The sequence below is a fragment of the Poecilia mexicana genome, unplaced genomic scaffold (assembly GCF_051168715.1).
Source record: "Poecilia mexicana isolate PSO_F unplaced genomic scaffold, ASM5116871v1 scaffold_4, whole genome shotgun sequence".
NCBI lineage: Eukaryota > Metazoa > Chordata > Actinopteri > Cyprinodontiformes > Poeciliidae > Poecilia > Poecilia mexicana.
This window is the reverse complement of record NW_028263373.1, coordinates 12,590,959-12,615,223: the sequence shown is the minus strand read 5'-3', so window position 1 is coordinate 12,615,223 and position 24,265 is coordinate 12,590,959. Positions and strand designations below refer to the sequence as shown.

General features: G+C 38.9%; 1 protein-coding gene across 1 annotated transcript in view; it reads left to right on the top strand.

Annotated features, from left to right (window-relative positions):
- The window catches only part of agbl4 (AGBL carboxypeptidase 4), a 200,135-nt gene that overhangs the window by 106,494 nt on the left and 69,376 nt on the right, over nucleotides 1-24,265 (top strand). Inside the window, exon 4 of the mRNA XM_088005251.1 lies at nucleotides 8,407-8,501. Coding sequence (XP_087861377.1) covers nucleotides 8,407-8,501 — 95 coding nt within the window. The remainder of the gene's footprint in view (nucleotides 1-8,406; nucleotides 8,502-24,265) is intronic.

Sequence of the window (24,265 nt, the reverse complement as noted above, 5' to 3'; positions counted from 1 at the left end):
CCTTTCACACCTTTCCTTTGGCGAGAGAACAGTTCAACTCAGAGCCACACAGAGACAAACACACACACACACACGCACACACACGCACACACACGCACACACGCACACACACCCCCACACACACACACACGCACACGCACGCACGCGCACACACACACACTCTATTCTAAGTTTAATTTAAAAACACCAGTCATCCTTGTTTCTCCATTCTGAGAGAAAACTGATGCAGCTTGGAAAAATGGCTACCGTTATATACTCGGGTATCAAATCGAGTGCTTTGCTTTGAACCACTTTATTAAAAACTCTACTTAATGCAATTTGTGCCGGAATAAACTGAAACTCTGCATGTACGTCAATATGACTGTTATATCAACATAAATTCAGTTTGTATTTACTGTTAGCGTAGGGGTTAGGTTTATGCGTTTGCGCCTGACAAAATATTTTGACAGATGTCAAGTTGGAGAAGACTCCAAAAGCGGAAGAGGCTGAGAGCAGTGTTTGCAAAATGAGAGTCCAGTTTTATTTCTGTAGATAGCGAACATCTTCCACAAATTTTCTCCTGCTGTCATTCCCGCAGCGCAGTGGTAATTTTTATAGTGTATAGGAGGGAGATTGCTGGGACCGAGCTGCATTTCTGAGTGTAAACAGCAGGGGCATCATGCATTGAAGGTTTCTTAGCTAAAAGTTGGTGTAGCTAGCTCCACATTTTTATCAGTTCAACGCATAAAAACACTCTGATGCATAAAACTGTGCGCACACACGTGGCTGTGCACCTTTCCTTTATGCATCTCATTTTGTCTGAAATGTCAGTTGTGGGTGTCGCACCTTTATGAAGCTGCTTATGACTGTATAAGATTGCCTACGCCATGTTCACCTTAACAATCGTCAAATCTGACCTGTTTGGAGTTAAGCAATTACCTTCTTTTCCCAGTATCCACTTCTCTTAAGTATCTAGGACTTACATTTTACTCCTCATTAGGCTTTGGCAAACACATCACAGTGATTTCTCGGTCCTGTTTCCACAACACGAGACATGATCTCCAGAGCCTAAGATTATTCATACTTTGATGCTGTAGTGTTTTGACTATTATCGTGTTGTTTTTGTCAGTCTGGACATGCCACCAGTTTCATGCCTGCCAGGTGTCCAGAACGCAGCAGCCAGACTTCTCAATAAATTTAGTAAATACACTTAAATCACTCCGGTATTATAGTCTCGACTGTGACTCACATTACAACAAACAATTACGGTATATTGTCCTGTTTTGATAACAGCGACGTGATGATATACTGTAATAACATCCTAAAATAGGGTTGTTACATTTGTCTCCATTTTTGTATGAAGGAATGTATAATCTAACTTTCATCTATCGAAGGAAGTAAACTTGCAAGTATTCAATTAGGGATTTTAGGAAGTTGTTTTGTCAACATGTTTCCGATCTTGATACTTTTCTAACATAATCACTCAAGGTTTATCTACATATTTATGCATTACGTTTCAGCATTTGGTTGAACTGCATCCAGGAAGCCAAACACAGAATGGATATTAATCCAAACAGATTTTTCCGGTTTTAATGCAGTCTTGTCCCTAAGCAGTTACAATCACATTGTTTTACTGCCAGGTGCTGTAACTGACAGGTCATGTTAAAGGTTAACAGAGAGGCCAGAGTTAGAAATCAGTGACTTAATGTTTTAAATGAGATGTCTGGCCTTCCCCTTAACCTTGATGTATAGCTTAGATCAGACTTTTTTTTTTTTTTTTAACTATGTAAAATGATTTGAAAAGATACGGAAGCGCATTGCTATCATGCAGTAAAAAAAAATTTTCGATCGCTATCTCGTTATAACGAGTTACGTATCTCGTTTTAACGAGTTACGTATCTCGTTTTAACGACTTACGTATCTCGTTATAACGAGTTACGTATCTCGTTTTAACGAGTTACGTATCTCGTTTTAACGACTTACGTATCTCGTTATAACGAGTTACGTATCTCGTTTTAACGACTTACGTATCTCGTTTTAACGAGTTACGTATCTCGTTTTAACGACTTACGTATCTCGTTATAACGAGTTACGTATCTCGTTTTAACGACTTACGTATCTCGTTTTAACGAGTTGCGTATCTCGTTTTAACGAGTTACGTATCTCGTTATAACGACTTACGTATCTCGTTTTAACGACTTACGTATCTCGTTTTAACGAGTTACGTATCTCGTTATAACGAGATACGTAACTCGTTAAAACGAGATAATTTTAGGTCCAGGAAGTGGCGGTATTATGCTAGGCTAGTACAGTGACTAACATGAATTGGTCAGGTTTCCCTTCATGTTTGGTCTACAACATGTAGAGATACGGATGCTGCTTTGCACTGTGGTTAAAACCATTAACAGCATGCCTACTCTGACAAGATCCTAAACAGAACGGGACTGCACAGAAGGAGACGTTAGTCCGGTCCTCTAGCTGTGGCGGCGTTCCTGACTGGATCGAAGCTGAAGTTGGCTTTCGATTGTAGCTTCTGATTCGGGAAATGGCTAAAGGGAGATTATAACGGAGGCTCAGATGTATTTGATGAACATTTTCTGGTCAGATTTTTTATTAGAACAGTACACTTGCTGAACAACGGCAACGGCTGTTCGTAACCAAGCAACCGAAATCAACAGAAGGCTAGGTAGTGGCAAAAGACAAAACTAGATCCTGTTAAGCATTCTTCAAAATAAAAGACTTCCTCTCTCCAAAATAAATCATAAATCAGCAAAAGCTGAATGGCCTCCTTTAAGCGTCTTGAGAAACAATCACCTAATGATCCTGATTCATAAATCTCTACTCGGCTTGGCTCCAGCATACTTAAACTTTCTTTAACATAGATCTGTTAATTCCCATTCTTTACGTTTTTACAATATTTTTCTTTTGCATGTTCCACGTTTCCAAACTGAAAAAGGGAAGCAAGCTTTAGTGTGATGGCTCCTACAGCCTGGAATCAGCTCCAGTCTGAAATAAAGATGTCAAAACTGGTTCCACTGGACTTATTTCGAGCAATTCTTAAAAACAGACGAGATTCTCTTAAACGGTGTCACTGTTTTTAAATTCTTTTCTACTGTTTTACACTTCTGCATATAATTAATTTTATTTTGTAACCAGGTTGCTGTGTGTTGCAGACTTCTACCCTGGTCCCTCTTAAAAATAAGATAAGATGTGTATCTCAACTGGGTTTACCTGATAAAATAAAAAAAATAAAATAAAAAATAAATTATATTTGTCAAATATTGGTCAAAGATTTTTAATATTTGTCGACAAACAAGGAGCAAAGAAGAGACACCTCTCCTTTACCATATAGGTGACTTACAATAATGTCTTCTAATGAAGACAAAGAGGGTAGATAAAGATTATTGTGTTGCTTTGATAAAATAAAACTCTGAACTTGAAGATAGTTATAGAAATATTTTGTAGGAATATCATGTTTGTTTTTAATTTCTTCAAGTTACATAAATACCTTCCCTGAAAAAAGATCAGACACTTTAGTTATATTCTTAGCAGTTTAAATCCTGCTCTACGTGGATGAACATTATATTGGATAGTTGTTGCATTTCTCCCAAATAATCAAGTGTTTTTAGCCAGATCATCATTGTATTTTTCAGAAATGGGTATTTTGTTTGCTTAATTAACCTTTTCCTGCCTGATGAGTACATGTACAAGTCTATAGCAATAGAGATCCAGTGGGACACAATAGTAACCCATGCTGGGGGCTGTCTGGTAGTGAAGTAAAACATTGCTGCCCTGATCTGGGTTGAAATAACATAATAGGTTTGATAATTGTTAACACCCTCTGTCATATGGGAGATATAAGAGAAACAGTTTCATTATTGGGCGTTTACCATTTAAGTGAAGTTGGAAAAAGTTATATTTAGCTCCTTAAAGAAGAAGGGGAGTGAGGAAATTGAAACTGATTGGAAAACATATAAGAATTTTGGCAATATTGTAATTTTTATAATATTGATGTGACCAATTAAGGAGATGGGTAGCATCTTTAACTATTAAACTTTTAAAGCTAACATACTTAGACACTTCCGACCTGGAATAGATTATTCATCTCTGATGCTATGTTGCATCACTATAAATCGGAATCTGAAAAGTTGTTGGCATTATTATCCCAGCTGATGGATCCTTGTAAGCCACACAAAAAGGCAGGTGCTCTAGGACAAAAAAGTGAAAGAAAACAGAAGGTTAAAATAATAACAAATATTGTAAATGTGATAGGAGTTTATTTCTAATGCACTCCAGATGCAAAAATATTTTTAAATCTCTCATTACTGAGGTTTCAATTCAGATAAAGATTTCACAAATCACAAACTAGGTTTGAAATATTCTGCCATTAGCGTAGATTAGAATAATCTACTCCAGATTTGAAGTGTCGATGTATGTTCGTTTTTAAAGCATAACAAATGATTTCTTAACATTTATATGTTAAATATAATTTCCAGTTACTTATTTACAGTCATATGTCAAGTCATATGTTAAGTATAATTTACATGATAATTATTATTCACCGAATTTAACTTGATTGTACACAATTCCAAAAGGTGACGTGAAAAATAATTAAATTCAAAGCTTTGTGTATGATTTATTTTGGAGAGAGGAAGTCTTTTATTTTGAAGAATGCTTAACAGGATCTAGTTTTGTCTTTTGCCACTACCTAGCCTTCTGTTGATTTCGGTTGCTTGGTTACGAACAGCCGTTGCCGTTGTTCAGCAAGTGTACTGTTCTAATAAAAAATCTGACCAGAAAATGTTCATCAAATACATCTGAGCCTCCGTTATAATCTCCCTTTAGCCATTTCCCGAATCAGAAGCTACAATCGAAAGCCAACTTCAGCTTCGATCCAGTCAGGAACGCCGCCACAGCTAGAGGACCGGACTAACGTCTCCTTCTGTGCAGTCCCGTTCTGTTTAGGATCTTGTCAGAGTAGGCATGCTGTTAATGGTTTTAACCACAGTGCAAAGCAGCATCCGTATCTCTACATGTTGTAGACCAAACATGAAGGGAAACCTGACCAATTCATGTTAGTCACTGTACTAGCCTAGCATAATACCGCCACTTCCTGGACCTAAAATTATCTCGTTTTAACGAGTTACGTATCTCGTTATAACGAGATACGTAACTCGTTAAAACGAGATACGTAAGTCGTTAAAACGAGATACGTAAGTCGTTATAACGAGATACGTAACTCGTTAAAACGAGATACGTAACTCGTTAAAACGAGATACGTAAGTCGTTAAAACGAGATACGTAACTCGTTATAACGAGATACGTAAGTCGTTAAAACGAGATACGTAACTCGTTAAAACGAGATACGTAACTCGTTATAACGAGATAGCGATCGAAAAAAATTTTTTACTGCATGATAGCAATGCGCTTCCGTAAAAAGAAAACCACAACTTGTACAATGACTTTTCTTTTTCCCCCCTCTCTGTTGGCTTCGTAAGAAAGTATTTTGTGACTCATTGGTTTTGATCAACTACCTCATTAATTCCCTGCAGATCCATTATAGTTAGTTTCTGCCCTGAGAGATGTGAAGTCTTATTCATTGCACCAACATCTTCCAAAGTTATAAATTTATGTTCACAAAAGCAAAGTTGAACTCAAACTGGTATTCACAACGGCACCTCAGAGTGTATTTACTAGTATTTGGTGCATGTGCTTGTGTGTTAATGGCATGTGTGCATCGATGTTGTGACACCTGTTCCAGCATGACGCTCATCAGCCATGAGGACGACACGGGGTTTTGACACTCCCTGTCGATATGACAGCTCAGACAACATGGATGTTAATCTCTCCTAACTGCTCACGGCCTAATTAAATCTTCCAGAGCAGCACACATGTGCAAATCCATGCACACACATGAAGTACATGTGAGAACTTCTAATTTGGTCCTGGTTGTGTGTAATTTATTTATTTCTGTTCTCTAGAATTAGGCATGCAGTGGTTTGTTTGATTATTAGAGCTAGTGTTTGACAAAAAGGTGAGACCATTAAAGTTGTTGCTAAGTTAAATATACAATGTTTGTACACGCACCATTCTTCCGTTTTATATTGGTCATAAACCACTTTTCAGCTTCCATTGGGTTGTTTTTTTTTTTTTACTGTCTGGCTCTACTTGAAGGATCCCTATAAGAGGGAAAGTAATCAAAAATATTCTCAAATCTAACATGAAAAGTAATCTAAGTTTATATTTTCTAAACTTAAGTTGTTTAGTGTCAGTTGACTCTTAAAGAAAAATGATCTGATCAATCCAAAATAAATCTGATTTACTCCTCCTAGTACACCCTGGACGATTAAACCACAATGAACAATGAATACCTGATGTATATTACTGTAAATAACGTCAATAACAAAGCAGGTATAAAATGACATGGGCAGTTTTAAATACCTCGCAAACGGCTTGGGCACAAAACAACCAAAATGAGAAAAGGCAAAGAAAAAGTGGCAAAATGACCACCAGATGCATCCACGTACAATGGCCTGCTCCCTTTCTACCATTTTTTTTTTTTAGATCCACAAAGTTTGTGATTGTTTTTACTCTGCTTTTTTTTTACTTAAATTTATTCAAAGAACCACAGAATGACTGCATATCTGGTGCTTCCTTTCTAAACACTTCACTTGTTTTTTGTCCTTAATGTCCTTCCACAGACCGAGGAACTCCATTTACTTCGAGTTTCTTCCCATAATAACTTTTCTCCCTTATTTATCTCTGTGCATCTGTTTTCTTATCTATTTGTCTGTTTGTGTATTACTTTTTTTTTTTTTACCTTACCACCTTTTCCCCCGCTTGACTGTTTGCCACCCTCGTTCCGTGTATCATCGCGCCTGTGATTCAGTCTTCCTTTTTTTTTTTTTGTTCCTCCATCTTTGTCATCTGTCAAGACTTGGCTCCCTCAGAGTTAAACAGGCTAAACAAAAAGATTACAAACAGTGGGTAGAGTGAATCTAAAGAGGAAGACAATTTGAATTTGTTGTGGATGTAGAATGAGAAAAGGGCTGTGCAGTCAAAGAAAGGCAGTGGAGTCAGAGTAAGGCTGTATTTGCCTGAGGGGAAAAGGCTGAAAAGTAGCTCTCTCAACAGATGTGCGGGGCAGTAAAGTGTAATTGAAATGCCAGCAGCAATGGTCTTATCTCCCTGCTACAGGAGCCTGCTGCCAGTCTCAACATCAGTTAGATGTCATTTTACCTAAGTCTGAATCAGCCTGCCACAATCCGCAATCCCCATTCCTCTGATGCTAGGCAGGAGAAAAAGGCAGAAATGGATGAGGGGGAGGAGAAAGAAAGGGAGGGAGAGGCAGGGTGGGGGATTTTGTAATAGGATTTCAGTAGCACCCAGTTAACTTCCACCACCTGGACTTAGTTGGTAATTTGATATGCCCCATCAATAGGATTAATTTACACCACCGCGACATTACCATTGCCATTTCTTTGACTGTTTAAAAAAATATATATATATATATAAATCGATTCATTTCTCCCCACACATTTCTACGCTTGTCCTGATCCTAATCAAACTGGAGGTGGGAGGAAGGAAGTGAGGGAGATCTGTTACAGAGTTTTTTAGCTATATACAAAGTCTTTGCACCCGGAGGAGGGTTGCAGCCAGACGGACATCCGCTGTGCTCCAGGCAAGGCTTTTTTTTTTTTTTTTTGGCCAGGTGACATCCCTATGGGGGAACCATAATGTCCTCCCAGATTAAAGGCTGGCACTCCTGAGCTGCTGCCTTTTATCAGAAACTTTGCTTCCACAACATGGGATCATCTGTGGGACATTAAAGCTGACTTATTTCTAGAATGTAATCCTAACGTGCCATGATTTTTGTGCCAGTGGTTATTTTTGTGGCGGCAGTAACAACTTCTCTACAACTCTGCACCATTTTTGACTCTTTTTTTTTTTTCAGGTACCACAAGTTGACATGAGTTGTAGCAAACTGAAAATAAAAATATATATATATACTTCTGAACTATACTGTACCTTGTAAAGGTACTTGTACACAGTTTTCATAATTTTACCAAACTGTAATCTGTGTTATGTTTTAATGTGTTAATGGTTTAGAAAAATTGATAGAGTTGTACTTGTACAAACTCTCCTGCCTGAGCTGAAAATCTCAGTAGGTCCTTCAGACTTACTGTGCACACCAAGGTTTTCAGATCTCTGTAAAAAAAAACCTTCTAATAACATTAATCACTTCCCACGACACAGAAGAATTAATTTGATGAATAGTTCTCATCAAATTAAAGTGTTGAGGCTGTATTTGAGTCAATTTCTGGTCATTTTCCAAACATGTTTTTACTACATTAGCTGAATTGCTTTACACTTTAATTTGAAAATAATGCATTTTTAAATCATCTGTTAATTTGTGTTTCATTTCAGCGGGTGATTTTCAACATTGTTAACTTCTCAAAGACCAAGAGTCTCTACAGAGAAGGCATGTCCCCTGTAGTCAAGTCAACCAGTCGCCCAAAATGGTAAGTAGAAATGTTCATCTTGCACATCTCACTTTGCATTTTGTAATTTTTATCTCTTTTAGTAATTCACCAACATAATTTATGTGTTTTTATATTACCTTTTCCAACTTTGCGATGTGTCTCTGATCCAGTTTACTCACATGTTCCCTAACAAACAAACAAACACATGCACACACGCGCGCACACACGCACACACACACACACACGCACACGCACACGCACACACACACACACACACACACACACACACACACACACACACACACACACACACACACACACACAAATGCTCACCTCACAGACCCGAAACTTTAGCTTTCCAGATTGGATGCATCTGGGTGCATTAGCATGTGATCCTATGGTTTGGCGCCTGATGGCTGTCTGATGTAATAACGCTTGACTGATGGATGCAGAGATGTGTATGCACGCGTGAGAGTGAATGAATAGGTGGGGCAGGAGGGAATGGGCATGGTGCAGTGAGGTTGGGCACGGTGTCTGCCAAGCAGGCTGGTGTATCCAGCGGGGCGGAGAACAGGGGAGCATGATGAAGTGTTGCCATCCAAGAGGAGCCCTGACATCTGTCATCGGTTGATGGAGGGCATCGGCAAAAGCGGCAGGCATCTGCCACCCTGAGCTGTGCACGTCTGCTGGCTTCGTGCTCGCACCGACGATGGCATGCCGGGCGCAGGCTAATAGGAAGAGACAATGGGCACGACACCGTAGTCAGGAAAAATGAACTGCTGTCTGCAGTACAGCACAGTGCAGCGTGGTGCATCTTAACTTAACCTCCTTGCTCTCTTTGTTTTCATTCCTTGTTTAGTTGCAGCTGTCTGCTGTTTGCTCGTGCGGAGGTATGACTGTTTTCTTAGATTCAATGTGTCTCCTTGTGTCTGCTCACTCCATCAATTTATTCAGAGAATAGTATGCTTGGATTTTGCTTTATCTTCCTGATGAAAGTAGTTGCTCTGCTAGTTTGCTACAGAACCAGGAGTATGTCTACGTCATATGACATCTACAATATAATAAAGCTCTATGAATATCTAAAGGCATCTGGGATATTCCATCCTAACCTAGTTTCCTGGAATCTCCTATTTTATCCAGGTAATTTATCGCACTGTTGATGTAAATCATATTTGCTGATGGTGAAAGGACCACTCCTACTACTGCTTCTTTATAGAGGTCTGGTTCAGCTGTTGAGTTTGTGTGGAACAAAGAGAGACTGCAGCCCTTAAAATAGTCCTGATTTTTACCAGTAAAACTATAACGTGAGTCTTTTTTTAGGAATTGGACTGTTTTTCTTCTAACAAATGGCTTACATTTCAGGGAAAACTTTAACTGTAGCAAACTGTAAATTTTGCCGAGACACAGTTATGTTTTTTTATGCTTTTGAAGCAGAGCAGAGGTCCAGTCAGGGTCGCAACCTGGAGTTCTGCAGCGATAATGTCTGATTGTATTACGTTGGATACAAAACATAGCTGAATTTAAATCAGTTCCAAGTCAGATCAAGTTTTCAAAATGTATTGATTCATGAATTATTAGTCTATAAACTGTAAATATAACTGAGTATAAATTCTACAACATTATGAGTTGGCTGATAAACATGACTTTGACAAGCCCATTAACTTTTTACATATAAAGATGGAAACCAAAATTTCCATCTTTATATGTAAAAGCGTTAAAAAAAACGACTCATGGTCAGATGTGGAGTGAAGAGGAGGTAAAGGCCCTCATAGATATATGGTCAAAAGAAAATATATCACAGCTACTTGTAATCACTCACAAAAACAAGGTTTTGAAGCTAATTAGTGTGAAAATTCCCTCGTACAGTTGCAAAGACTTTGCCGTCAATACATCAAAATGCGTGACATGCTAAGGACAAGTGGAAGTTCAGGAGACGCAAAGGACAAATTTCCTTGGTATGATGAACTAGGTGCTATTCTTGGCACTCGATCCAGGAGCCGCCTGCAACACGCTGTGGAGTCTGACCAAAAAGAGCCTCCACTCTATGTCTTCTTCAGAGGTTTTTGTGTCAATTCCTTCAGTAGTTCTTGGTGCAGCGCTGTCAAAGGCGACGGGGGGAACAGGTTTTTCAGTTAGTTTGAGTCGTTTGACACAGCGTAGTGTGAATGCAAACTACAGTCCTGAAAATGGAACAAATGTTGCAATTTTGATCCCCAATCGTACCGAGCCTACCGGACTATCAGGTGTGAAAACACCATCAGTTACTTTAAAATTTCAGTTGTTGATAGTTCTGCTTGTCAGTGCCAATGGCTCATGTTAATGTTTCGGAGTGAGAAAATAATAGCCACATTTAGTATATTGAGTTTTGCATTTTCCTAGAGGTCATAACAATGTTAAAAATATTTATAAGTAGTATTTTATGCCAATGTTGGGAATATCCAAGCAGTAATAATTGCATAGAAACCTGAAAACAACAAAACGGCATCAGTTAAGGGTAAATCTACAAAATACTTGTCACCTACCAGAGCCATTTGCTGAGGTAGAGTTTCTCTTAATCTGAGTTAGTCCTGATTCTTGCAATGGAAATGGAAACTGTTGACGGATGGATATAGACAGCCAGCCTGGTTGCTTGAGAAGGATCCTGCAGTGGAAATGTACCTTCACAAAAAGAAAAGCTTTGCTGGGAATGATGCAGACCTCTAATGTGATCCAACGGGTAGCTAGAGTAAGTACTCTAGCTACCTGTTGATCTGAAAGCACCTTAGCATATTAAATTGCAATTTAGTTCTTAATCCTTTTAAACCATAAGATGTTTAAAGATCCATACTTTCTGGGTTCATGTAGTAGAAGCTAACATCGCTGACACTTGACTCCGTTTCCCTCCAAAGGCTAAACTAGTTTTAACCACTCCTCTCACCACCATGCCATCGAAGGGGCAAAAAGTCTCTCGCACTTGTAAAGCTATTTTCAACTGTTTCTCGGCTTCCAAGACTGCAGCTGTCATTGTCTGTGTCCCCAGAAAGTGGTCAAGATGCTTTTAACACAACCTCCTCTATTTGACTTTCCATGAGCACAACAAAGCACAGACAGCTCCTAAACTAGCAATCTTCTTTTTGACAGTTACAGATATGGAATAAATAAAAACGGCAGAGTGGAGAGCTTCACCTGTCTGGTCCAAACTCACACAGCTTAGGTTCGGTGGGGGGGGGGCGAAGAAGAGAGGGAGGGAAGCTGAGACGTCGAGACAGACATGGAGGTTGGAGGAGAAAAACACAAAAAAAAAAAACAAGACAGAGATTAGAGACAGGTAGACACCGAGGAGAGAAGTGGCGAGAGTGAGCAGCAAACGATTGCTCCCCACCGCCCACCAGCCTTATGTCTGTTTTTATCAAAAGGATCGTCAGTTTTAGCTAAGGAGATGAAGCCTTTATCTCCCCGTGCAGGTGCCTTATGTCCTGGAGCTCCGGATTCGTTTGGTGCTGGAGGCTGCAGAGCTCGACTGGCCTCGGCAAAGCTGGGCATCTCGGAGAGAGACAACTGCCAGATTACAGTCCAGCAGGACATTCACTGCTACAGGTGGAGGGATCTATCGTTTATCCCTCACTCAATCCCCTTTTTCCTTCAGTCCATCCCTTCATGACTTTTCTAGCCAGGAGACACCGGAAGCCCGTATCATCCCACATTACAGCACAGCTGCAGGCTGAATGTTTGATAAGAAAAAAAGATTTACAGGCAGAGAATGAATTACTTTCTGAACTTTGCAACAAATTAATGATGACGTTGTCATGAGCAGATAACTAAACTCATCTCGAGGTTTTTTTATTTATTTATCTTTTATTCTGCTCTGTGGAAAAGAAAAACTGACAACCGCAATAGAGAAATAGAGATGCGAGCAGAGCTGTTACTTTGCACCAACATTAGTACCATATTCATTATTCATTGTGACTTCTAAAAATACCAATCGGCACTAGAAACTGGGAATTGACTTAACATTCAGAGTGAAAAAGTGTGAGTGTTTGAGTCAGAGAAAAGAGAGAAAACCATATTTTCTTGTACTAGTCTGTCGAACACAACAGCCCCCTCGGTGACAGTAAGTGCCAACCGAGCTCCCCGCGGTCTGCTTGTTGTTAGACTGCTAGAGCAAAGAATTGCTCAGGATCCTTATTTTCCGAGATAAGCTAATTAGAAAGTCAGGGAGCGTGGTGTAATGCAGCTGTCGGAGGCCGGAATGCGGTGACTAGGATAATGGCCAGCAAGGTTGCACGAGACTGCATCAGCCATTAAAGAAAAGGGAAAAAGTGTGATAGAATTTGAACAAATGGGCTGCAATAATGGATTGTTTTATTAGTTTGTGTACAAAAGATTGAACAAACCATTTAAAAATTGATAAGTTTTGCTTTAATGCTTATGCAGGCACCGTACATGGTGAATCAGCTAATAGCATGGCAGTAACTCAATACATGTAAGCATTTAGATGTGGTTGGTGAAAGTGAGCATTAGAGTGGGGAAGACGAGGAATTTAAGTGACTCCGCATGGTATCAACAACCGGTCTGGTTGTCAGAGTCAGAGTGTTTCAGAAACTGCTGATATACTGGGAACTTAGTAAGCAACCATTTCAGTTTTGTTTGGCAAAAAGAAAACATCCAATGAGTGATATTTGTGTGCAAGAAAGTACCTTGTCGATGTTGGTGGACAGACTGGGTCAGGATGATAAAATGGTCCACAGTAGCTCAAATCACCAGCCGTTACAAACAAGATATCAATTATTTCATCTCTGAGCGCACAACATGTGGAAACTCAAGCAGATGGGCTTGTGCAGCAGAACACTACACCGGATACCGCTCCTGTCTGCTAAGAGCAGGAAATTAAAGCTGCAATTTGTGCAGGCTGATCATATAAGTTGGGTTTCATTTATTTTTTTTAGATGTTGCGTGGTCTAACGAGTCTGGTGACTTCAGCTGCAACATTCAGATGGTAGGGTCAGAATTTGATGTAACTTTAAAAGTGTGAACTGATCCTTTTCTATAAGACTAGTTTAGTCTGGTATTGGTGTGAAAGTGTGTGGAATATGTTCTCGGCACATTTTGGGCAGCATTTAAATACCGCAGCTTACTGTAGTAGTCTTGTTGACCATATTCATCCCTGTAAGACAATGTTTTCCCATCTTCTGATGGCTACTTTTGCAAGATAATGCACCATGTCACGAACCTCAAATTACCTCCAGCTAGTTTCTTTAACATCAGTTCATTGTACTCCAGTGGCCTTCACATCCAAGAGAACTCCTTTGGGATTTAGTACAATAGGTGATCCTCATCTTGGATGTATAGCAGAGAAAACTGCAGCAACACGTGATCATATCACATCAATATAGACCGAAATCTCTAAACAGGGTTTCCAATGTTTTGTTGAATCCGTCACTAAACAATAAAGCACTTCTGGAGTTAAAACAGATTCCAAGCTTTTAGAAGCCTGGTGTGCTTGATGGAATGACTTTTGAGTAAATAAGGTCAGCTTCACACCTTCAGACGCCTCATTTTGTTAAAATACCAGTCGACACCATGTCAGCGAGCGTGAAAATATAAATCTAGCATTAATGATCCTCAGACTATAGATTTAGGTACTTCTACTCAAACCGTTGCCCGATTACCAAATTCTTGCTCAGTGTGAATCTTGACAGTTTATCTGAAACTTCCTTCTTCTCTTGTTGACTCAACTCACTGAGTTCAGTCTGAGGCTGTTTTATTGTGTCGGGATATTTTACGGTTAATCTAACTGACTTCTACTAAATGCAGCAGACGACTCATTTGCACTTTGTGTGTTTGTAAACCGTTTAGAAAAGCACTCTATTTAAACCATTTAGAAAAATGTAAACCCTACTTGCTAATTTAATTACAAAGAGGACATTCACAATGATTTATATATCAAACACACTGATTTGGAGTGTCTCCTTTAATTAACTTTTTCACTGTTTTGTTTAGTCTGTAGGTGTAAAAATAGCTTCACCTCTAACTGAGCTAACGGATGAACAGTCAGAGTTAGGCGGGGTAGGGGGGGGCATTAGTTGCCAAACATTGCTTCTAAAGTTGGAACCAACCAACCTTGATGAAGGGTAAATCAGTTTTTTTTTCCCTCGCACTTTATTATGAGGCACAACAAATAAAACCCAGTACAGATTTTTTTTGTTTATTTTACAAGCAGCTGTGCACAGCTGCTCGTCTGACACACACATACAGTCAGTCAATCAGTGAGTCAGTCTGGTAGCTTTTGCGTCTCGACTGAAATCCCTCCTGCAAGCAGGTGATGCAACAGCAAAGTGAAATTCTATTTGGAAGTGTCTGCCTCCCCATCGAGGTGCATGTTTGCGGTAATTGTTCTGTCAATCAGAAATGCTCCGTCCTGTGTTTTTATTTTTTTTTATTGTCTGACTTGCCACCTGTTAAGTCCTGGCAGAGGGTGAGGGGTGGGGGAGGAGAGGTGAGACAGAGGTGAGAGGAAGACGCTGGATATGTCCGCTGGTCTGTGTGATTCTCCCTGCTCGTGTTTTAGTTTGCTAGCGTGTGTGTGACTCGGTGAATTCAGTGGTTGTTTATATGTTCAAATATGCAACTTTGTCATGAATTTTTATTTATTCTTTATGCAGTTTATTAAACACGATGCTGTTAGTTTGTTTTATTCAATCATGGATTGTAAAGGCGCTACGAATAAACAGTCCAGATATTTTAGCCAGTAGTTGACTGTAGACCTAACCAGGAAAATATAACAAAAATATAGCATCAGCAGTTATTTTACTTTCCTTAATGAAATCTGCAACCTCAACTAAACTTGACTGCAGATCCAGTGTTTTATTTTGTTTCTCTGCCTAAACAAAAGAAAAGACAAAAGAGGAGCTTCTGACTAACCAGAGTTTAGCAGAAAGTAGATCAGAAGTAAATTGTTTTAAGTTGATAATATATCAGTCAAGCACCTTTACACATGGATACACAAAAATAGCAAACTCTCTGGAAATATCAAACAATTTAAAATATGTCTGTGGCATTTTACAGTACGTTATCTTTTGAAAAGTTGAATATCTCTAAAAGTTTTTTTTTTGTTGTTTTTTTTTTAATCCTTAAAATGTAGTGAATTGGTTTCCTTTGTCATTCAGAGAGGAGTCTCCAATCTGGTAAAATACGAAATTGCATTGTTTACCTGCAAGGGCGGTGAATGGAAAATAGATTTTTGATCTTACTTCAGTGCTTTGTGTGTCAATTGCAAAACATTTCCCACAAAAATTTTGTCATGCCCAGCAGTAGGCCGCTCGCATCTTCGGCGGGGGAAACAAAACTCACTTTTGATCAAAGCAATCCAAATGGATGTGTTTATTGAACTTGATTTATGGTGGTAATTTAGCATGTGGAAAAGTTTACTAATGTTGTGATGTTAATGTTATGTCTGTGTCTGTTGTGACTTTTTAAGTTTCAAAATACTAGTCTTATAGAATCAACAAATATTTTCTTAAAACCAAAAAAGTTGGGTTCATTTCTACAGCACCAATGGAGAATGGATCTTTTCCCAAGACACCTTTTGGCACATATATGGCACAATTTCTGTTTGGCCCAATTCATAGCCAGTTATGTAGCATCTAATTTGGACCTTTTTTATTATTATTATTTAAATTAGATTTATTCCAAATGAAGCAAATAATATAATTACATTGACGGGATGATTATGAATCTCTCTGTGTGTCATCTTGACTTTTACCATCTCCAAAGTGTAGCTAACATATCAGGCCTTTTAAATAAAGACACTGGTCTGAATAATAATCATAAGAAACTGTAATCCATGAAATTGTAAAGTTTATAAAAGTGGCCAAACTAAAAAAAATAAAAAATTGTTGCAACAAAAAACTAAATAAAAAACTCATTCAGCACAGCAGATGAACCAGATCTACTTGTATTTGTTGTATGTTTTACTCATACGGCTTGAAGTGGCGGAGGAAAATTGCACTCGTCAGCCTCAAAGAAACCTCTTATCCTATACCGCATGCCTCCCTTCCTCCAACTGCAGCAGTGCTGAGCAGGGCCATCTGACTCTGAACACGGGCAGTGTGTGATGATGGTGAGGGAGACGGTTTCTCTCCATGGGACGGAGTGCCAGGCAGCAAATTGAAGACGAACAAAATGTAAAGGGTGTATGATAACTACAGCAGACCTTGCAGACTCCTCCTAAGGTTCAGCGCACATCTCGCTCGGCTCCTCGCCTGCCGCTGAGCCGCTTGCGCAATTAACTGTGTGCCATGCCTTTTAATAATAGACATTTTAATTGTCGACAAATGAAGAGTGATGTAAAATAGCTAATAGCTTGTGCTAATTAATAGGGGAATTGAACGCTTGTTAATTAAGGGCAAACAGGACAAGGACCGTCTCGGTTAATTTGAGCAATAAAACCGAGACGAACGACTGATTTCTCAACAGATCCTCTGCAGAAAAACACAGAGCGACCCTCCACTACATTGTCTGAAAACACTCATAGGCTCCGTTCTTGCCTTTACCTCTCTGTCCTTTGGTCGAATTTTGAGACGCATGCATAATCTAAGCATACACAGAAGTAATATAAACGAGAATGGCCTGGCCTCCTGCATATGACTCCCCAAAGATAAGAGGAAATGAAACAAATCCTACCTATATAGTGTCCTCAGAATGTAATAAAGGCTATTAGCCACAAGTGTTTTGGTGGTATAATAAAACGCTTGATTTGTTTTCATGTCTAGCTGATAATTTAAACAGAAACCAATTTCTGTTCATATTCAGGACGTCGTTCTGCTTCAGTTGTGTCTTTGTTTCCTCAGCTTTTTTTTTTTTAGCTGGCCTTAGAACTGAACCTTAAAACCAGTTTACTGCCTTTTCACACTCATCTTTCTCTGTTCAAAAGCTTTACTGCCATGTTGTTCTGAAACACATTTATTACACCTGCAGTCTACTGTGCCTCAGGCCTCCATCTCACTGAGACCTGAGATAATTTCAAAGGGGCTCAATGCTTTCTTGATTTCATTTAGCAGTGAGAACTTTAAAAATCATGTGAATCTTCTTGAGATTTCATTTTTGGATGCTAATATGAAAGAAATGTTGTATGCAATGTTCCCTCCCAATCACCATTGTCTAATGGAGAGCTGGACTTTTTTCCCCCACCCCAAACTAAAGTAAGGACAGAAGTAAATGAAGGCAATAAATGTGGCTTTCAAGCAGAAATTACAATTGACTTTGTGGTTAAAATATGTTTGAGATGTACTTTATAAACACACTGTATATATTTCTCCCTTTTCACCTTAAAGGAACTGACTGCAATTAAGAAAAAGAAGACATTACCTGTTATATGAAGTTGTTTTGAGTCAAATCCACACTTACTTGGGTGTGTGTATTTCATACAATTTGATTACAAAAATGTTCTCATTCGTGTTGTCGATTAAAGAGTCGAGAAAAGAGCCGTTCTTTAATATGAAAGGCCACTTTTCTGTTTCTACTTCTCAGTGCATTCTGCAAGTCTTTATTATTTTAGGTAGAACAAATTAGGATAAGGAAGAAGAGAGGGAGAAGCTCCAACTGCATCAGTCAACAGCTCGCACATTTTTCTTGTTCACAGAAACTCATTAGTATGCTGCCAGAGGTGGTGAAAGAGGATTATGTGGAGGAAATAATGGGACAAAATGTAGCAAATAGATTAATAATCTTCTGGCTGATAAGGATGCGATGTGTGTCTGTGGGTGTGCCCAACCCCGCATACGCCGAGTTTCGCAATGAAACAGTAAGTGTATTACGACAGAGAGGCACGTTGCCCCTGACTCTCCATTCAACCTACAAAATGACTTACCTGGACAGTTTTATGTTTGCCTGGAGGAGAATTAAAAAGCCACTTCATTTCCTCTTTTACAGGCTGGGTAGGCATGTCAGCACAGCCCTCCCTCTGAAAGCGCTCTAATCTAAATGCTTTTGTCAAGGGAGATTTGGTAGATTGCAGTAGGCAGAGGTACAAATTGGCTGTGTCATCTTATAATGAACTAGGTGAGGCGTTGCAGTTTTTTCTGCAGCCAACAGCCTGATGATTACTATACTGTAAGTCCAAGCTGTCTTTAGTATTGCAGGCGGAGGACCTCACCTTCACCCCATCTTGTTCGGGAAGTCTGTTCTTATGAACTTGGCAAAATATTTGATCAGGTTAAGCCCAGTAAATCCAAACACATTTTACAGCTGCTTATGCTTGAGTTATGTTACACATAAACTGCAGGACGTGAAGGCCCGAGCTTCCTTTACAAGACATGTCCACCAGTCACTATATATATATATATATATATATATATATATATATATATATATATATATATATATATATATAAAAGCTAAGATCAAGAGCTCAGGGTCAGGTTGAACCCAACATGTCAGGGGTATTGTGGTGGGTCCTGTCAACTGGTGCTTTTAACACACAATGGACACATCATTCTGAATTGCACTGAGACAGAGCAGGTCACTAGATTTCAACATTGGATGGTTTTGGTAAAAGCATACACACGTCTGAATAGAACAGGTTAGAAAACCATTTCTGGTCCGCCACACCTTGGAGTGTCGACCACGGAGCACATTGAATACGGTGAACCAAAATAACATTTTTAAAAAGCGGGCTTATTTTTTTTGTTTTTGTTTTTGTTTTTGTTTTTTTGCTTTTTTCAATGCAAGCCCTGCAAAGCCAATTTGTGTCACCTTTTACGGACTGAAAACCGACTGAGCCCTAAATAGATACTTATAGACGTGTTTGTTATAAACCTACCACAGATTACAGGATTGTTGTTAAGGAGTATTGAATGATTAAGATGTTTTTGTTTTTTTTTGCAGAGAAAGCTAAATATCTCTTTTAGTAATGCAATAAAACAATTTCAATTTGAAGTCAAACATATTTCATTGATTCATAAAGGGGAAATAATTATTGTTGTATATGATCCAAGTTTATTCAGAACTGTTCAGAATAATGATGGCTGTGGTCAAGAAGAATCTCCTGTAGTGGACAGTACTACAGTGAATTTGAGGAACCCTCTGACTGAAGATACCGTATACTAATCTGATCGAGGATGTGATATTCTTCATTTTATGAGAATCTTTTCAATTTGTTGAGGTTTTTAACTTGGTTTTTAATGACTGATGACATTACCTCACAGATGATGGCAGAAGAAATTACTCTTCTGCTCTGACCTTTCTTCACTGTTCCCTTCAGTGCAGACGGCTGTCTTGGTGAAGTTTGGGTTGTAGTTACACGATTATCTTAACATAACAGGCTTAGTGTCACGATTGCCAGCTTGATGATTACATTCATAGAGAAAGTTGCATCACACATTCTGCAACATCCATCAGCTCTGTCAATCCTTTGCCTCTATCAGGTTTCTTCTGCGCATGTTCATCTCCAGGTTTCCAAAAATACCTAAATCTGTGCCCTTCACTTTGTTTTATTTGGTTGGGATGAGGAGGAGAAAGCAGAGGAGGAGTGGGTAAATATTTTACTGAAACTGTTTTCCTGTCACTTTGACTTGAATTTTCCTAGGCCTTAAACAAGAAAGTAGTGAACTGGAGCGTACATTTTGGGGAACTGAACCGTATCAAAACTCAGGACTGTAATTTAAATCCTGGTGCAGAGTTTGTCCCCCTACATATTTTCCTGTTGTAACTGAGATGGAAGTATGACATATTGATAGAAGGATAATTTGTTTGCTTTCTCAGTCCTAGCAGGTGATACTGGCTATTTGCCCATGTCATATATCCCATGTAATGCCGAGTAAATTGCAGGTATTTCAAGAAAATAAAGTTTATTTGCAACAGATGTAGTATAAAATTGTAGCTATCACTGGAAGCTGAAGCTTTCGTGTGTTTGAAGATGTTCATAGTGTTGATGTCTGAAAATGTCCATTGGGCCATTTGCAAAATTGCCAAAGAACCGCACCCCCCCCCACCCTCCATTTCTGTCCAATTCACAATGCCAGATAAAAGCTCATCCTGACAGCACAAACTTTGAAACCCCAATAAAAACTATTGTGTTTGTATAAAGCAATGCCACCTGAATTTGTGTGCATGTATAGGTTTCCTTCTGCCTGGGTGGCTTTGGGTGTGTGCACATGGCTTGCTCTATGAATGTGTGCATCTGTTTGTACTTGCTTGTGTTTGTGTTTGTCAGCAAGTTTGTTGACAACACTGTAGGACATCAGGGCGGGATTGCTCTGACTGCGAGGAAACAGTTCATCTGAATATAGATGGGTCCCATCTGGAGGCGGTTGGCTTCGGCCCTTTATAATTTTGTAAGCAGCTAAGCATCTGGGGCCCGCTAATGAAACCAAAGGCACAAGAAAAGGCCCAGGGCTACTGCAAGCTGCCTGTAGCTGTCAAAAATGTAAGACTGGGGATTGGGATAAGAGTGGAAAAAATGGATGGAGGGAGGCATGAGCCAGGAGGAAAGGAGTGTGTTGAGAATATTGGATATCTTAAAGAGACCTCGATGACTCCTGTGAGACAACATTCAGGAAACCCAAGTAGGCCATTAGAAAACTGAGCCATAAAACGAAGACAGTGGTGTCTTTATTGTGGCCCATTAACTTGGATGTTCATGTGGAGATAGCTGCTCAGTGTGGTAATGTAATGAGCAATACAACAATGCCCCTGCAATGACTGATGCTTTAGGTTAAGAAAGGAAGAGGGAAAAAAGAAAAAAAAAAACTTTTTGTAATTAACAGAATTAGCAAATGTCAGCTTTTGTGCAGTTTACGACCAACATGGCTTGCATGGTTGTTCCATCGGGGTTATGAATATTTGCCGGTCTTAAAGGCTTACCTTTATTTCTTATCTGAGGGGGGAATAAATTGTCATTCTCTAATTATGACTGACCTGAGAAGAGCAATTTAGAGCAGTTTGTTTATTTTATTTTTTGCAATCTACAAAGTTTGCACGTCCTATTAAATGCACGTGCAAAAGTGGTGCAGACCGCCGTCTTTTAATGAGGATTTTGGCTGTGATCATGGAGAGTGTCAGAGAGTGCAATGACAATGATGAGCAAAACAAATCCCAACACTCCCTTCATGTGCTCTCTGTTGGCCCTAAATGTATTGTGCTTGCTATTGTCTTCATTGTGCCAATAATCCTGTTTGTGTGTTTGTGGAACAGGTTTGCACATGCTATAAAATTGGTTGTTTTTGTACAAGCAAACATTTAGAAGATCAGGCTGGAAGACTGGATTTTTTATTTAATTTTTTTTTGCTAAGATTTTTTTTCACCTGTGGCCTTAATTGAACAGTGATTTGATAGGAAAGAGGATGAAGAGAGAAGGGATAGGAATGCAGCAAATGACCTGAGACTGGGAATTGAACCCAGGACAACTGTGCCAAAAACTATAGTCAATGCACAAGATGTTCCTGCTGTAACAACTGAGAAAAAAAAATAATAAAGACTTAAGACTTGGACTCTTTGACATAAGAGTTGAAAAATACCCCTGGCAAACTCTTTTTAGTCCAGTAATATCCCAGCAGTTTGCTTCACTCTGCTGAATTAAGCACTTTTACTTTTCCAAGATCATAAATTGGTCAAAGTATAAAAGAAATATATTCTGTCATGGACACTCTGAAAAATGCAATGAAAAGACCAAAATCAACGCTGTGGCTGCAGGCCATAGAAACCCAGAAATCTAGGAAGAAAACATTAAAAACGTAATAAATCCCCAGGAATAAAAGAACTGCTTTCGAATAGACCTTTTGCAACCATGATCTAGGGGTACTTTTCAGATGTAGATTTTTTTGCACAATTGTGGTGTTAAGGCCCATATATTTAAGGGAATTCAAAGATTTATGTCTAAAAGTCCAGCTTCTTTAATGTTAAGTTAGATTATCTGCAGGTTGAAAGCCTACTTATTTCTGTAAAAATACAATGTGAGTCTAGAGGTCCTGAACTGTCCTAACACACATCTGATTCTTTAGTCTCTCCTGTTGTTGGAACAAAGCTGAAGTTGGTTTCCAATTCCAGCTTCCAATAGCTAAAGGGCGATTCCACTTTATTTTTCACTACTTTCCGCATCTTTAATCAACTCTAGTTTAAAAACTACTACACCTAGAGACTTGAAACCTGGACTAGATTATTCTGCTCTAATAGCAGAATATTTAAAACCATGTTTGGGATTTGTGAAACTTTTTCCTGATTTGTGAAAACTCAATAAAGTTAGACTTTCACCATTTTTGGCACCTCTTTCATTACTACAACTGCTCTAATTAAAAAACTACAACTCCTAGACACTTCAAACCTGTACCAGATTTAAAAAATTAAGTGGAATCGCCCTTTAGAATAGCTAAAGGGCGATTCCACTTAATTTTTTAAGCTGGAATTGGAAACCAACTTCAGCTTCGTGTTGTTGGACTACTTTGACAGCCTCATTAGTGACAGATCTCTGAAGCTGTAGCTGTGTTTCTTAAATGACCAAGTGTTGTAGGGAAATACTGTACATTCATAGAGCTTCTTGATGGGAGTTACTCAGCCAGGGAGATTTAGCATGATGTTTTTCATTCTGTCTAGTAAACAGATAAAACGTATGTGTGCCGTGGCCAGATCTCTGCTTTAATTTTCACACATCAGTGTTTTGTTCTTTTGGTTTTTTTTTCCCTCCTCCAATGCATCATAATGAAATTAACTTGGGGTTGTCATAACAAAACATAATAAGCCGAAGTAAAGATGTCTAAATCATGCTGAAATGCTTTCTCTTTTCATAACAACACAGTTACATCATTGCAAATGAAGCTGAGATTCTCTGCATGGTATTTTTTTTCTGATCTAGCAATCCAACATCCTCTAGCTGCACTAAAGTAATATACCCTCTGTTAAATGTTTGATTTCCTGGATTATTTTCTTCGGCAGGAAAATAAGTGTCCTAGTTCAGACAAGTTGCTTGCAATTTATCTACAACTGAATTCAGGTACACACAAAACGAAAATGTATAACATATTTTTTACACTCGCAAAATATACTTTTTTTTTGTCTGGTTCACCCTTGGGTAACAGTTTCCAGATGCCTGAATTGGGTTAATCTGTTCAAACAGTTATGACCGAGTATAAACACCCTGGGAATGTCCAGCCATCGTTGGGGGCGGGTGTGGCTCAGTGGAAAGAGTAGTCGTTTTGTAAAGTGCTTCCTGCTACACGTCGATGTGCCCGCAACCCCAATTTGCCTGCTCTTCTGAATATCTGTGTATATACATTTGAAAGTGTTGGAGTTTGACTGGCTGACTGCGGTTCTTGGAAATCATTCTGAGTTATTATTACGACCACAAAAGTGCCATACAGACACAGTCGACTTGCCATAGCAGAGACTGGCTCTGTGAAAGGATTTGGTCTGAAATCAACTTCAGAAGACATTGATGAAGTGACTTTATTTGCAGTGAAACAAGGTCTTAGTTGATATCAGCCAAAATTATTCCACTATCAGAATAATAATTAAAAAAAAAAAAAAACTGTTTGAAAGCCTTGACCTGACTGCAGTCACGAAAAAGTCAAATGTGGGTCGCATATTTAAAAAGAAAAAAAAAAAAAAATTGGACTTGGGTCACATTTGCCTGCTATGTGAACATAGTAACCTAAAGTATCAAACAGACCTGATAGTTATCCCATTTGTTTCATGAGGAAAGGGTGAAAATTTCAGGAAACTATTGCAAGAAGTTTCTGCAGGATATGTAAAAACCAAAGACATACTGTGACAATCTGGTTTTAGCTCAGTTTGTGACTAACACTAAATCAGTGTCTCATCTTGACTTCCCTATA